Below are 17733 nucleotides of genomic sequence, written 5' to 3'. Positions count from 1 at the left end.
CGACAATTAATGTCTCTTCAGTGATGTTAGGAATCGAAACGGTATTTGGAAGGCTATATAATTTACCTCAATTTGGAATTGACTCTTGAATTTTGAAGAGTCAAAATATGATGAACGGATCATATAAACCCGATGGCAAATATAATACAAGCCCAAACGAAAAAATATAAACAAGTCTAAATTGAAAACAACGTTCAAACCTATGATTGCGTTGGATGAAAACCGCAATTTTTATATGTGTGCATGCAAAACAAATATCTTGGTAGAGTGGTCTAAATACAGCACAAACAACATTTTCTAAAAGACCAAAAATAGTGAAAAAGTATATTTTAACAAAACGCATTTGACTAGCAGGTCGAACAACGGATGTTCTTAAACCCTGCTGACTGCCATGGCGATTGCCAAATAAACGGATCACCAGATGTAAAAATGGATCTTAATTTATTAATTAAATACCAAACAGAAAACAATAAACTTGCGGAAAAGATGGTATACCGCAAACATGAGGTGCAAAAATTTGTACACCATATCCGGATTTCGACAATTAATGTCTCTTCAGTGATGTTAGGAATCGAAACGGTATTTGGAAGGCCATATAATTTACCTCAATTTGGAATTGACTCTTGAATTTTGAAGAGTCAAAATAGGATGAACGGATCATATAAACCCGAAGGCAAATATAATACAAGCCCAAACGAAAAAATATAAATAAGTCTAAATTGAAAACAACGTTCAAACCTATGATTGCGTTGGATAAAAACCGCAATTTTCATACGTGTGCATGCAAAACAAATTTCTTGGTAGAGTGGTCTAAATACTGCACAAACAATATTTTCTAAAAGACAAAAAATAGTGAAAAAGTATATTTTAACAAAACGCATTTGACTAGAAGGTCGAACAACGGATGTTCTTAAACCCTGCTGACTGCAATGGCGATTGCCAAATAAACGGATCACCAGATGTAAAAATGGATCTTAATTTATTAATTAAATACCAAACAGAAAACAGTAAACTTGCGGAAAAGATGGTATACCGCAAACATGAGGTGCAAAAATTTGTATACCATATCCGGATTTCGACAATTAATGTCTCTTCAGTGATGTTAGGAATCGAAACGGTATTAGGAAGGCCATATAATTTACCTCAATTTGGGATTGACTCTTGAATTTTGAAGAGTCAAAATAGGATAAACGGATCATATAAACCCGAAGGCAAATATAATACAAGCCCAAACGAAAAAATATAAACAAGTCTAAATTGAAACCAACGTTCAAACCTATGATTGCGTTGGATAAAAACCGCAATTTTTATACGTGTGCATGCAAAACAAACTTCTTGGTAGAATGGTATATATATATATATACATAACTACTCTAAATATCAGCACAACAATGTTAAATCTGCAAATTTGCGGAAGCAAATTTTTGTTCTTTCCTCGCCGGGATTCGAACTCATGCTATTGGGATATCGAGACAACACCGCCGGCACTGTGTCCAGCGCTCTAGACCACACGGCCACCTAGACTGAACTAAAAATTCAGCTTTCAATGGCCTAGTGTTACCTTTCCTCGTCAGTAGAATCTAGAGTTGTAACACAGTACATGATATATTAGGCATGAAGATGGAACTGATTGCAGATTAGCTAAATATCTATCGTAAAGGATCGTAAGATACAGTCACAGAAATAATTTTTTTGATAAGTACGTCTAAACAAGTGACAACTCTACGACAGATCCATCGATTGGATCACCAGTGAAGGTCATACACGGCTGAAAAGACATTTTATATTCATAACTACTCTAAATATCAGCACAGCAATGTTAAATCTGCAAATTTGCGAAAACAATTCTTTGTTCTTCCATGGCCGGGATTCGAACTCATGCTATTGGGATATCGAGACAACACCGCCTGCACTCTGTCCAGCGCTCTAGACCACACGGCCACCTAGACTGAACTAAAAATTCAGCTTTCGGTGGCCTAGTGTTACCTTTCCTCGTAAGTAGAATCTAGAGTTGTAACTCCGTACATGATATATTAGGCATGAAGATGGAATTGATTGCAGATTAGCTAAATATCTATCGTAAAGGATCGTAAGATACAGTCACAGAAATAATTAATATGATAAGTACGTCTAAACAAGTGACAACTCTAACCATTGGATCACCAGTGAAGGTGAAACACGGCTGAAAACACATTTTATATTCATAACTACTCTAAATATCAGCACAACAATGATAAATCTGCAAATGTGCGGAAGCAAATTTTTGTTCTTCCCTCGCCGGGATTCGAATACATGCTATTGGGATATCGAGACAACACCGCCTGCACTGTGTCCAGCACTCTTGACCACACGGCCACTTAGACTGAACTAAAAATTCAGCTTTCGGTGGCCTAGTGTTACCTTTCCTCGTCAGTAAAATCTAGAGTTGTAACACAGTATATGATATATAAGGCGTTAAAAAGATTGAATTGATTGCTGATTAGCTAAATATCTATCGTAAAGGATCGTAAGATACAGTCACAGAATAATTATTTTGATAAGTACGTCTAAACAGGTGACAACTCTACGACAGATCCATCCATTGGATCACCAGTGAAGGTGATACACGGCTGAAAACACATTTTATATTCATAACTACTCTAAATATCAGCACAACTATGTTAAATTAATTGCCAAATTTAAAGGGTACAAAATCTATTTCTAATGCAATCATTGTGTATCAATGGCTTGGATTTGATGACAACGGGCGTTTAATTCTCTTTCTACCTGTCTGTAGTTAAGAGAAGCCGATCATTGAATTATGGAATGTTCTGACATGTTATTTATTCAATAGTAAATAAAATACCTCACATTTTTCAACTAAAATGCTCTTTTTTAAATCTTATTACATTCTGGTGCGTACAGGAAGCCTAAAAACGCCTAGTGTTTACATTTGACACCGGAAGCATACAGGTGACGTTACTTTGTTTTCAGTGTATTTCTTCTAGGCTTCATGTATTTATTAAAACACACTTTATTTTTAGCATAACTAATAGTAGCTGTATTCAAGTATTTTTCAGAGACAAGTTACTACAATTGTGGTCGCATTGTTTAAACATTTCCATATTTCTTCTTTTTATTAAAATCATATTCGCCATTAGTCATTTCAAATGCCCCTGGATGAGTTATTTGTCATAAAATGTGAATAATCTTAGGATAAAAATACTTTAACGTTTGTGTGTGTTGGATTAGAGTGAAATTATTCTTTTCTTTATTTTTATGCAGGGAAATCATGAACAGTCATTTGATTTAATTATTATTGTACATATATGGGTTGTATATGGGTTGTACACCATAAAATATCATGAATATAAGAAAAAAACACTTTATATTTTGTTTGCATTTTTCAAGAGTGTCCATATTTCTTTATTCTATTGAAAATCATTCACCAAAATTGGTGATTTTGAAATGTGTAAGTTTGCTATAGGTGGAACGGTCGCATTTACTTTCCGGGAACTAGGTTGCTCTTTCTTGTACTTAGTTTAGTTCAATGTGTTCAGCATGTAAAACATATTTCATAAGCATGTTTTTACGAGTTTTGCAATGTCTAATTACTTGACTTTGAATTGGTTACTAGACGGAATTTTATTGATGGTTAAATTCAATCTGATTAAAGTGGCTTATCCTGATTCCATGCTCCGGTTACATGTACATGGGTGTAAAAATGTTCCGTTCTACCGAATGTTTTGAAGACCTTTCGGTATTTTCTGCTTTTGTCGTAATTGTAGACACTTTCAAAAATGTGTAGGTAGATATTTCATTGGCTGATATTATAATTACCGGAACAGAAAAAAATACGGAGTGTTGTCAGATCCTTGTAAACAAATTGTGAATAAAGGATCCGTATTTTAATCAGATTTGGTCAAATTCACACCAGTCCTATATCTAAGATACGTAAAAGTGATCATTTGTTCAGGAGATTAAGTTGTCATTCATTTAATCCAGATGCACACATGCAATCAGTAGACAAATTCGAAATATGTAAATCAAACCTTGTATATGTGCGATTATCAGATATGATTTTGTATTTAATAAACTCACACAAGGTAGTATCCTACATTTCTTTAGTTGATTCAAATGTATCTTTCCGATTTCTTTATGATGCAATGATTTTTACCGATGAATTTCTTTAAAAAAAAAGCCATCTTGACTATCTTTGCATGCTTAGTTTGCTTTGGTCATATCTTACATACTGTAATATACATCCATAGGAATAAATAATTTTCTATATTTTCTCTATACTCTAATAATCAAAATCAAATTGAAAGTAAAGGTATTCTAAGGTGTGCTTGTCGAAAAACAGAGCAATTATGTAACAGCAGATGTCGACCAAATTTATTATTCAAAAATGAATAAATTATAGTCTTTATATCTGTACATATGCCAATTATTCATTTTACAAATCCCTAGCAATACTTTCAGTGATTTTATAAAATTAATAACAATGTCAGTGATTTTATAAAATTAATAACAATGTCAGTGATTTAATAAAATCACGAATTATTTTATAGGTTTTACAAAACACATCAGTTTACAAATTCCCTCTAACATATATGTTAGACTCACATCGACGTCCGGTCTCTAATCGACATCCGTTCCTCAAATCGACGTCCAATGTACAGTCACGTTCTAAAATCCGTGTCCAATATTTTCCCCCCTAATCGACGTCCAATGTGACGCCATGTATTACCAAAACGACATCCTATCGATCGGAGTCTCCTCTCATCGATGAACAAAGTATACAACATCCTGTCCCAAATAATCAACATAATACAATAAAAAGGACAAACATCAGTAAATGACAATAAGACAAACACCGACATCATATTACATGTACATGCATATCAATATTTTGGTGAAAGAAGGTAATCCACTCGATCTACGTTGTCTTATTCATTTCATTTTCATATAAATAAATGACATGTGGATATACGACATCAATGAGACAACAACAAAGATAATCGAAAGACATCTAGGGAGCAATATACAGTCTTAAACAATAGAAACAATAGAAATAGAGGCAATAGTTGAAAAGTATTATTATTTGGACTCTGCAAGATAACTGTTTTAGTTATAGGTTGAACCAAACCATTTGTTATCGGAAAATGCATTGTATGAATTCAGGAATATGAGAGTTGTTTTCATTAAAATTGTGACGTCATTGCGGCAAGTCGTAAAAGGACGTCGATTAGAGAAGCCAAAATATTTGACGTCGACTTGAGAACAATAAAAAGACGTCGATTAGAGGGTCCTAGAATTATCCGTCGATTTGGAATCTTATTTCATTATGACGTCAGATTTGGACGTTGATTTGAGGAACGGACGTCGATTAGAGACCGGGCGTCGTCTGAGTCTTACATATATATAAATATAACTCTTAAGTTTAGCGCCACGATACATATATACTTATATATTGCAATGCCAAATTATAAGTATCGACTGTTTGGTGTACTGTATAATGGAGTTTGTGTACAATTTTAATATAAACTGTTAACACCGAGATATGTCTCGCCTTTTTGTTTTTTTGATAGTAAGATGCAAATGTTGAAATTAAAAAAAAAAACTTTAACATGTAGATTATGCAATAAATTCAGTCAATGAACCATGGCCGGTTTGTTAACGGTTATATGAGGACATAGCGTAACCAACATAATGTCGAACTTTTTTTTCAACCACCATACCATCCAGACTTTAACCCGTTCTAATTTTTTTTTCAAGGTTATGAAGGATTTTTACGACGCCACACCGGGTTTGTTTCAGATTTCACAGAAATAGCTATATGCGATGATATAAATACTATAACCCCTTCAAAAACACTGTCAATGTTTCCTGGATATGGCTATTTGTAAATTAAGAATATTAGTGAAATTAGTAGCTTTTATTTATTTTTTCCGATGCTGTGAAACTTTCCGTTGTGTGTGGCTGAATGCGAGACATATGCAATACTTTCGTATCAATTATAGCACTCAGAGTCAATTCTTGATTTTGATTTTGCCAATTTTCAAATTTCTTTTCTGTCTGAAACTACAAGGCTAAATATTTTTAACCTAGTGAAAATTATGGCTGTAAAACATTTACATGTATTTATCATGATTTATTTGTAATGTAGTACAGTAGCAACAATAGAGGGGAGCGATCGTTTATCGTTAGGCGAGCCTATTTTTTCAGTCTCTCGTTATAATCACGCTAGGTGTATTGTTTGTCATTTTTCTATACGGCTATCAGGTTTTGATTGAATAATCAAACCAAACAAGGTAATCTTGTGCTACATGAAGCGTTATACTAAACGCATTTGTAATGAATAGATTAACTAACAAAAGTAAATTATAGCCAATTATCAGTCCTGTGGTTATGTTTGTAGTCTTCCTATACGACTACTAGAGATTTTCCGACCCGAGTCCAAATACGAGTCAGAGTATGACGGTTTAAATGACGGGGCGATCTCAAAATGATAAAATTATTGTAAACATTGTACTTTAGCAAGACTTGTCACACTAACTGTAGAACGACTGTAATAAGGGTAAAATACCCGACAGAGTACCTTACAATCTTATATTATAAGACACTAATTAATAAGGGTATACATATGTATGCACAATGTCCTTTGGCATGTAATTTGTTAAAACTAACCTTTACCGTCATTGACCTGCCGACTGGAAAAAAATAGATCGTTTACAAAACGCTTTAGCTATTAGGAAGTACCGAACGTTAGCATACATTTTCGCGGAATACATTTTTGCGATTTTGAATTTTCCGCCAAAATAATCGAAATTAAATACCCCGCGAAAATAACCCTCTTTACGGTATTTTAGATAACAGTAAATACGTTTCCGTTTAAGAGTAAAACGTTTCAAGACCTACTATAAAATATTTTGCTTTGTTGAGAAAAGTTTTGTTTTCTGGTTGAGAGTAATTGGATAAAGGTACATTTCCGGGTAAAGGGTAATTCATGAATATATGTGTGACATCCGGAGGACTATCAAGAATTCGTAAAAAAGTAATTTATAAAATCTGTGTATTTTTTATGGTTAATATGCAGCACAATATTTACAATGGCACTAGGCAAATTAATGAAAAAAAATAGGATAATATACAAACTCACGTTAATATGATTGAAACATTATCACAGAGATGAAAAGAACCAAATTAAATGCTCTTAGATAAATGCACGCAATTATGCAAGTCAGAGTCTGTATGATGGTATCGTAAGATCGACACAAAGAGCTATATATAGTTATTTGAGTACAGACCATTAAGTATATTTAAAACAGTTGAATTACTCATATGATTACCTTTTTATGTATCTTTATTTCTTATCTATGTAGGTAACGAATCTTCAATCAGTCAATATGAAACTGAGCAGTATGCAGACTGTGGATTTTGGGATTTTGCAGGACAGAAAGAATTCTATGCCACTCACCAGACATTTCTTAGTACTAATGCAATTTATCTCCTTGTGGTAAACATATCTCAAGACTTTACAAAGAAAACCTACAATGACATGATAGAAAACGAATTCGACAGAACTGGAGGTATGTGAATTATTAAAAGAACAATTAAAAGCGAACAGTTATATCAGTTCTTGGTATTATCTTTCAGTTTAGAAATATTTGGAATCGAGCCGTCTGAAGAATCATTATTTGTTTAAAATAGCATCTGGTGCAGAAAATTTCTACGTCTTATGTTATTAAAAATGTTTAGGGTAACGTTGTTCCGATTTGATATTAGATTGTCGTCAAGCTAAAAGACCCTTGCAAGCAGATAAATGTATGTAATGGAGAGTCGTGTTATATCTGCATAATCATGCCTTCATAAAGCACATATTGTACAAAAAAATCCTTTAACATTATTTTAGGCAAAGTATACGTATACATTTAGAACTTATGGAAATGAATCTGAATATAAGTATTAATATTTGTATGATTTATACAATAATGTCTTTGCATTCATATCGTTTATTTAATTAAATCCAACATCTTCATTAAAATATGTGCATGTCTTCTTAAGGCAAAGTATACGAAATTGAGTATTATATTTTTTCATGAAATTTTGTATTCATTTATACTGCCCCGAAGATACAGTTGATTTAAAATTTATAAAAAAAGGTCTATGTACATCAAGTTTTCCTAATAATATTACATTTCTATAATGAGTTGTACTTTTTCATAATCAACCATCAACAAAGCTATAACATTGGCATATCGGCACGATAAGTAATCAATCTTTTGGTTTGTGCCACAAAAGTATCACTATGTTGCCTTTGTATTGTTTCTTTTGCAGGTTGTTTTTGTTTCGAATACCTTTTTAAGAATTAATATAATAAAGCGTTTCTTTTTTACAACCAGCTCAATAAGTTAAACGAATAAGAGAGAGGCGAAAGATACAAAAGGAACATCCAAATCTATAAGTCGAAAACAAACTGACAACGCCATGGCAAAAGACCAAAAGACAAACAACACTAGTATACAAAACACAAAACTAAAGTCTGAGCAACACGAACCCCACCAAAAACTGGGGGTGATCTCAGGGTCCCCGGAAGTGTAAGCAGATCCTGCTCCATATGTGGCACTTGTCGTGTTTCTCATCTAAGTACACACCCGGAAATAAGTCTAATTTTGTAGGAGACATTCGTGGAAAAGGAGTACGGGATTGTGGTTACGACGATTGTAACATATCTGTCGTCATCTGTGAAACAGATATTCAATTACGGTCAACAAATAAATGGCAGAATTATTCATATGCCGTTTATCGTCTAATACGACAAATGGTTGATATCACATTTACATGTTCTCGCTCTGAATATCAATCATGAGAATGTGAAATTTGCATCCTGACATGAACTGCTGCACCATCCATTTAGCTACTCGATTTCAATGTATAAATGAGCTAATTTGACAAAATGACAAGTGAATTAAACTTCCACGTTTATAAATGTCTTTGTGAAAGTTGACTACCTGAATATTAAAAGTCAAATTAAATAGCAAATGCTTATTAAACTTAGACTTCAAGTGTTGTGTGAAAAATTGAATATTGAATGTTTAAATAGACATCTGAATTACTTTTGAACTGCTGAATATTCATAATATAAATACAACTAAGAATGGAAAAAAACATTAATTTAAAATTAAAAAAGAATTAAAAAAAGAAAGATGAATAAATATGAAAATAATAAAAATTAAAGCAGCTTTTCTTATAACTTAGGCCTAGCATTTCAACTGTTATTGATACTAGGTTATCATATTTATGCTATTCCAAATTGAATCCCCAAAATGGTAATTGTGATAATTAAGAGGAAATTTTGAAATACAAACTTAATTTGTTAACAGAATTAAATATTCACAGAGAAACATCTTTAGTTATCATACAAAATGTATAGTTTTTCAATTCAAATTGATATATAGATTTACATGTAAAAAAAAGGAAGAGTAATACGCATTATGTAAAAAACTAAAAATTAACTATTAACAAAACTTTTGAATTTTTCGAAATACTAAAGATTTTCTAACCCCAGGAATAGTTAGCTGTTTTTGGTAAACATCTCGCAATTTTAGGTCCTCAATGCTGTTCAACGTCGTACTATATTTAGCCTTTTTAAATCTTTTGATTCCATCTTCAATAGTGAGTCTTTTGTACAAGAAACGCGCGCCTTGCGTACAAAACGTTCAGTTTCAGTTTTGTTTCTATGATGAATTTATTTCCAAATAGATTGCATATTCACCTCTCAGATCGATGGGATTTCCATTTTGATCTGTAAAAGTAGTACTCATGCGATTGACGGTTTTCAGTGTGACTGGTAAATAGACCAAGTTTTGAGGGGTTTGAATGATTTTCATACCAGGGGATACAGTTGGGAAGTAACTGTAGATGGTGGGTTGTTGTGATCCATTGACATAGCTACCACTGATGATATCACTATTGACGAGAATGGTGTTGATGCTGATGATGTTGACAATGATCTTACCCTCTGTGTAACCGTTTGTAGCTCGATCGTGTGTATAAATTTCTTCGTTAAAGCCCAGTGCTGTATTGATGCTATTGACAACATTAAAATCTACTTGATAGTTTTAAGCTAAAGTAAGTGTTGCCCTTAGTGTACTGTGATTAGCACCGATGTCGATTTTGATGAGGTGTTTGTTGAGTTGTAGATTTCTTTGTAACACGTTGTTGATGTTTTCGATAGAGTGAGAGCAAGTGTTTAACGCAACGGTAAACCTGGTGGCACCATTATCATTTGAATAACGAAAGGTATTGTTCCCTGCATGAATATTTGGGAAAGAGTAGTAAGTCTCTAAGTTGACCAGAGCCATTTCATAACTCTTTCCATTTTTTAAGTAAATGAGTGGATTGAACATGGTATCGATTTTGTTGTTATTAGCTGACACGATGAAAGAGAAACCCTCCCTAGGTGCTGTATTTTGAACGATGCGTTGTAACAAGTGATGATCCATTTATCTTTAGAATACAACGTTCATTTTGGTTCCATCAGACTCGAACTTCAGGACTCTATCTAAGATCACCAGTGCAAAGGCTTCGGTGTTTGCTGGAACACTGGGTTCGAACTCTGCTCGGACTTGAATGTCAACTACTGACTCTTTTAGCTTTTCAGATTGGTAACTTACATCAATCACAAACAAAGGATAGAGGTCTGTAAAGTCGGAAGGGTTGATATTATTATTACTTATGAGATGATCCATGTTGAAGAACTATTTACGAAAATCGACGGCTTCTTTGTATATTCTAGATATTTTACACTGATTAAATTGGGTGTTAAAGTCTATAGCTGGATAACGTTGTGCATTTAAGGCGACATAAATGTTTCTTAAAAAACAGTGATCAAATAGTGCTGCATTTTGTACTTGATCGTTACTTTTATCGGTTTGGAAGGCTACGATGATATATCTAGGTTTTTCCCGTCCACTTTTAGCAGAGAGTCTCCAAGTGAATTCTCTACATTGGGGAACGGATATGGAATCGCACTGTCTCATGCCGAAACCACAGTCGAGTTTAGTCATGCTTTGAATAGTTTTGTATAGTTTCATCTTGTTGTCATCGGAGGGGATCACATAAGGAACGAACCAGGATAGTTTAATTAATACAATTTTTGCTCGATCTGTTCCTGCTGCTCTGAATACCGCGTTTTCATCGGAATCTCGTACCAATGTGAGTTCATGTTTAAACCCATACATGATTTTGGTATAATTTACTGCAAAACCAAAGATATGATTTCAAGGTAGGGTAAACAAAAACGTTCCATTTGGGGTAGGTTTGGTAATAATGTAACCTTGTCTATCTGCAAAACCAGTGTTTTCGGCTTCGGCTTCAGTCGTAGAATCTTTAAACCACAATTTTTTGAGACCTTGTGATTTGCTAAAGTCGTTGGGATACGTCAACAACCCCAATATAGTAGTCGCTATTCCTGGATCATTGAGGTATTCAATCTGCTGACCGGACAGTTTGTATCCGATGCTTTTGAAGAGAAACATGATACCATTGTTGACAAGGGAGACCAGATCTGCATCGGCATAAGTTGTGTTGTCGGCTTTTAGAAGTTGTCCTTCCACCAAGAGATAACTTTCAGATAAATGGACAAACAGATCCTTGGTTTCGATGTTGATTCGTATTTCAGCACCGGAACTGTTTAAGGATGCTCCAGTTTGAGGCTCGTATTCATAGACTTGATATTCCTGAATACTTTCATCAAAAGAAAAACCTTCTGTGATACTAAGTATATCTTTCATTTATTTATAGCGTTTGACGAAGTCGTGAATGGTTGCAATACCACTGTCTGAGATAATATTGTTCAAACGGGTTTTCTGCTGATTTTTGCTTTTAGAGGATGAAATGATGTTGTTCAAACGGGCTTGTTGATGAGGAGTCTTTGTTTTTGGTTTCCTACGAATCACATGATCCACAGCTTTGGTGGCTTCCTTTTCCACACATTTAAGAGCTGCATTAGTGGCAGCAGTCATGGCTTTACTTCCTAGAGTCTTTGCGATAGAAGAGGTAAACATACGTCCAGCTAAATTAGCGATCGTGTCAAACAGACAACTACCATCCACCACATGTTTACGTTTGTATCCTCTCTTAAATACGTTAAGTATTTAGTAGGTAGTATTGTGTCGCGCTTACTCATGTATTTATTGTTAGCCTTACCATGTCGATGACTTATTTGAGAAATACCCCCTCTAGTGGCTTTTTCAAAGAACAATAACATATCTGGGTCGTATAACAATTCTAGTTTACTTTAGTTATTTTTAACGCTGCATCGTACGCTAACCCTGGTGATGTATAATAATGTAATGGGTCGAGTCCATAATGTGTTAAACAAATGTCTTTAAAATCTTCAAAGATGACTTGTAGTTGTGTCACATCACCTTTGAAGTATAAATTGTGGTAATCTTGCATGGATTGACATTTAAAAGTTTTAAACACACGTTGTGCATGTCAATGTGATCAAATGTCCAACCACTACCTTCACGCATGTACTTTGCTATGTTTTCTTTTACCTTTTCCATCATAAATGCGATTTCTAAATTAAAGTCTGTTGATTCTGTAATGATAACTACTGTTGAACTAAAATAAGGAATAACGTAAGTACTGTCACCAGTGGCAGGGTTTGTTTTTACCATTTCTACTCGAGGTACTAGTTGTAACTTCAAAGCCTTATTTTTAGTAAGTGACTCTGAAATTTTAGTTCTCATTTTGCTTTTACTTGCCTTAAAAACGTATCTGAATCAAGAGGTTTTAAAGGTTCAATTATTACTGTGCCAAACACACCTTTTAATGCCTTTCTTCTATCATATTCTTTAATAGGGGGTCTTACCAAATCTGGTAAATCATCCTTTCTTAACCAAGAATACTTAGTCTTAATCTGTTTTTAGATAGATATAAGAAGATGTGGTATGAGTGCCAATGAGACAACTCTGCATCCAATTAGTTCCTTCTAAGCAAAGGTTTCTTCATGTGTAAACTTATGGTTGGTTTTTTCTTCAATGAATTTAATTAACATGTCTTTTGATTTCCTGCTGTACCCACTTAACCCCTTATCCTTAGCCAAATGTCGAAGTTGCTATACAGTCATGTTCACATGCAACTTTCCATTAGGTGCATCTGTTTTTACAAATCTAGCACCACCACTTTCACTTGGCATACGTGCAGAGGATGATACTCCAGATGGGCCAGGCATGTTGTCATTAGTTCTATTCATTTTTTTATTTACTACTAATAACCCATCTCTGTAACGTTTTTCTCAATTTTCCAAATGTGTTACCAATATTTTTTAATCTAGTGTTTGCTAGATTAAAAATTAATTGGTATTCACTTAGGGGGTGGGACTGTTTGCTAGGTCACATTTACATTCTAACCAAGTCGTACGAAAAATATTCTTGTATAGAATTTTTACTTATTTTAAAACCAGTACTTCTTACATAGGGCCCTTCTAACATGTCCTTCTCTTTGTTTAAACCACTACATGCCCACACCCTAATTATGTCTCCTTCCCTTGTTTTCATTATAAGTATACGACTCTTGCCAAACATGCCATCTACTTTGTCACTTCGTTAATTTTATTCCACACCCCAGTTGGAATGTTTTTTCCAATTTAACGTTTCTTCATTTTGTTCTTGTACCTTTTCTTCCAAAGCACTAATACTCATTAAGTCATTGTTAAAAGAAGCCCTCATAATATAATACTACATAACCCAAGTCTTTATGGTCTATTTTTTCAATTTTGTATTACTACTTTCAAAATTCAACTCTTACTCCTAATCAAATTTTTACCCCATTTTCAAAATGTTAAAAAAAGTTAAAAATGTTAAAAATTTGGATGTACGGCAGAAACGGCCTTATTATACTACTAGTTTCGTAATGTATTAAGAAAGTTGTTTGGCGCAGGCGAACTCGACGTGACGTTGGGTTCTAGCAGTTTTAAGTAATGTGAGAAATCCAGTGTATATGTACTTTCATTTCCCGGAAAAAAGAACAAAAATCGATGAGCCATTTCTCCATTAACCAGTGCATGTATAGTGCACAGTCGTTGAAAGATTTTTGACGTAAAAGTGTTAAAATAAAAGGTAAGAGAGAAAACAAATATTTTTATAATCATTATTCATATTTGTTTAATAAATAACCTTACATTATAAATATCGTTTTAAATTTGAAATGTTATATTATTCAATCGAAAGTGCAATTTAAATGATGATTTATTCAACAATTTATATTTTAATAAATCTTGAAAAAATGTGTACTTTAAAATGATATCAACTACTAGTATGCTCATTCAATAATTCTTTCAACAAAACAAACAACAATTACATTGTTTATACAAGTCATATGAAAGAGTTTCTTGAAATTATATTGTTACGGAAATAATTAAACCAATGCATGTTTGTATACTAAAGTAGGTCCTCTTGCACGATTGTATACATATATTACGAACCAATAACATAAATAGACAAAACATATTTCGTTCAGTGAAATATTTGTCTGCTAATTAGTTACGTGTTGTATTGCTGAAATTTACCAAACGTGGCCTTAATAACCAATCAACATAGAATCACGCGCACATTTAAAACAACGGAGATGATAGCCATGTAATAGAGCGATGTTTAATTTATTGTTATATTTTCCATGCGTTTCTATTTGTTAATTAAACGTTGTCATAACAGTTTTTGTCGAGCATGTGTCTTCTGTCGCAGAAAGCTCGACATAGGGATAGTGATCCGGCGGCGGCGGCGGTGGCGTTAACTAACTTCTTAAAAGCTTAATATTTCAGAAGGTGGAAGACCCGTCTGTCATATGTCCATTGTCCTTGGCCTCATTTTCAAGTTCCGTGACTACTTGAAAAAAAAGTTTAGATTTTTTGTAATGTTAATTTCTCTCTTATTATGAGTAATATGATAGCTATATTTGGTATTAGCGTACCTTGTAATATCCTCAAACCTTTCACAGTTTTCACTTGACCTCGAACTCATTTCATGGATCAGTGAACGAGGTTAAGTTTGCATGGTCAAGTCCATATCTCAGAGACTATAAGCAATAGGTCTACTATATTTGGTTATGTAATGATTGTAAGGTGTACATGTCCAACTGGCAGTTGTCATCTGACCTTGATCTCATTTTCATGGTTCAGTGGTAAAAGTTTTTGTGTTTTGGTCTGTTTTTTACTACTGTATGCAATAGGTCAACTATATTTGGTGTATGGAAATATTTTATTATGTACATGTTAGTCTGGCAGGTTTTATTTGACCTTGGCCACATTTGCACGGTTCATTGCTCAATGTTAAGTTTTGTGTTTTGGTCTGTTTTTCTAATACTGTATGCAATAGGTCAACTATATTTGGTGTATGGAAATATTTTACAATGTACATGTCAGTTTTTCAGGTTTTATATGACCTTGACCTCATTTTCATGGTTCATTGCTCAATATTTCCATGGTTTGGTCAGTTTCTTTTATACTATAGGCAATAGGTCATCTTTATTTAGTGTATGGAATGATTGTATTAAAGGTGTACATGTATTTCCGGATTGGTTTATCTGACCTTGACATCATTTTCTTGGATCATAAATGTTAATGTGATACTTGCAGTTAAACTTTATATTTATGACTTTCAACATAAAATCAATGGTCAGTATAGTAAGCGAGACATTTCAGCGTGTGCACTCTTGTTGAAAATGAATTGGAGTATTACAACTTTTCTTTCAGAATCAATTAACACAATCTAACTTTCAAGTTTGTTTACCTTTTCTTTCATCACTGTTTCCCCCTCCCATTTGCACTGTGCGGTTGCCGAAGTATAAATTAGAGGTCTCGTTGTTAAGGATACTGCATACATAACAGCTATCGGGGAATAAGAGAAAGGGAAAACAACAATTCAATAGCAGTACATTTCTGAAGATTTTATAAGATAAAAGATGTTCCTCCAAAAGAAAGTCCATGTACACGTGTTTTATAGCCATTTAAGTGTATAAAACTTCTTCAACTTTTCTTTGAAATTTGAAGTGTCATTCGGCTTTAACTTTATTTTACTTTTTACAATAATGTGTGTCAATCAGAGCTTAAAATTTTGAAAAGTGGGACCATCGGGAATGAACCGCCTCAAACAAAAATTCAAAAAGTGGGGTCCTTGCTAATATGTCAGTTTTATAGTTTTTATGTTTTCATGTAGATTTAAATTCTTAACTCACATCTTTTAAAAGTAATATCTGTGATTCGCGTTTTTAACACAACTTTGCAAGCTGTACCATTTTCCAACACTAAAATAAAATGACAACAATACGTTATAAATTGAATGCGTCCGAAGCGCTTGTCTGGATTTACCTTCATCAGGAACGCTCAAAGCTTCCGGTGTCATTAAAAGGTTACTATATGCTTATTCTAAAAATATATAGTTTTCAAGTATTTTCCCTTGAATTAGTGCAACAATTGCTACTTCCGGTTTCCACAAGGTCACTTCCGGTTGATATTTTTGAAGTTCATGTGTCACCCAACCCTTTGCAAAAATCACAATGGCTTTATCATGTATCAGATGAAGTTATATTCGATTTACCTTGAATTTTAACATTTTAGGGGCAAGAACTCCTTTAAATAAAGGCAACAGTAGTATACCCTTTTCAATAGTCATAATTCGATTAAGCAAAAACAAATCCGGGTAAAAAACTAAAACCGAGGGAAACGCATCAACTATCAGAGGAAAACAACGGAACAACAAAAACACTATATCATCAGATCGCTTCGGACTAAATTTACCATTTCTTTGTCTCAACAACCCAAACATTAAGCATCTATTATTTTGTATCTAGCTTTTATAGCATAAGATAAGATGCACACACAAGCAAAGGGCAAAATTTAGAAAGTGACCTTTGACCTTGACACCATTTATTTTTGGTGGACCAAGGACTTCAAATCAAGATACCATAGGTCTCTATTACTTACTGTTCATGAGTTACATTTATATACCACTCGTGTCAAATACAAAAGGGGAAATAACTCTCATATGGAGTATCAGTATTGCTTCGGTTAAAATTGACCGAAGCATCCTGAGGCATTTAAAAAAATAATTTTGTCGATTTCTTTAACGGATGCACACACAAGAATTGATTGGGATGTTAACTCTTACAAAGTATATTGTTCGATTGAGCAGGGCCAAAATTAAAAGCGCATAAACTGTACTATAACATATAGCAAACATTTAGGCGACATGTTGCGAAAAAAAAAAATACACGCAAGAACAAAATTTGGCAGAAGAAAAAAAAATATTTAAAAACCAATTGTTCACAGAACAATTGAAGGTCTTTCCTCATCAATTATATAAGTAATTGATAAGAAGCTACTTCCGGTTTACTTTAAGTTACTATTGGCGTACAATGATGGGTTTTCTTCATTCTGATTAAAAAAAATATGGTTTCTATATACTTTTGTCTGAAATAAGGAAGTTTTTTTATATACTTTTGTCTGAAAAAAGGACTTCCGGTTACAAAAATGTCACTTCCGGTCTCAAATGATAGCTGTTTTTACACTGATTTCATAAATATATGGTTTCTATATACTTTTAGGGAGATAATTAGCTACTTCCGGTTTATTGAAGGTAACTCATGGTCTCAAATGATAGAATTATCTATGCCTATTTAAAAAAATATATGGTTTTTTGGTACTTTTCCACGAAAAAAGTGCAAACATGGCTACTTCCAGTTTAC

At 33.5% G+C, this 17733-nt stretch overlaps 2 protein-coding genes across 2 annotated transcripts in view; one reads left to right on the top strand and one right to left on the bottom strand.

Annotated features, from left to right (window-relative positions):
- LOC127728939 (uncharacterized) overlaps positions 1-17733 on the bottom strand; it is a 667964-nt gene that overhangs the window by 228777 nt on the left and 421454 nt on the right. The gene's annotated exons all lie outside the window — the stretch shown is intronic.
- Positions 1-17733, top strand: part of LOC127729666 (uncharacterized) — a 306784-nt gene that overhangs the window by 124092 nt on the left and 164959 nt on the right. Inside the window, exon 14 of the mRNA XM_052237520.1 lies at positions 7365-7571. Coding sequence (XP_052093480.1) covers positions 7365-7571 — 207 coding nt within the window. The remainder of the gene's footprint in view (positions 1-7364; positions 7572-17733) is intronic.

The sequence above is a fragment of the Mytilus californianus genome, unplaced genomic scaffold (assembly GCF_021869535.1).
Source record: "Mytilus californianus isolate M0D057914Y unplaced genomic scaffold, xbMytCali1.0.p SCAF_2, whole genome shotgun sequence".
In the NCBI taxonomy this organism is placed as follows: domain Eukaryota; kingdom Metazoa; phylum Mollusca; class Bivalvia; order Mytilida; family Mytilidae; genus Mytilus; species Mytilus californianus.
Note: the sequence above shows the minus strand (reverse complement) of the source record. Positions and strands in the feature narration are given on the sequence as shown.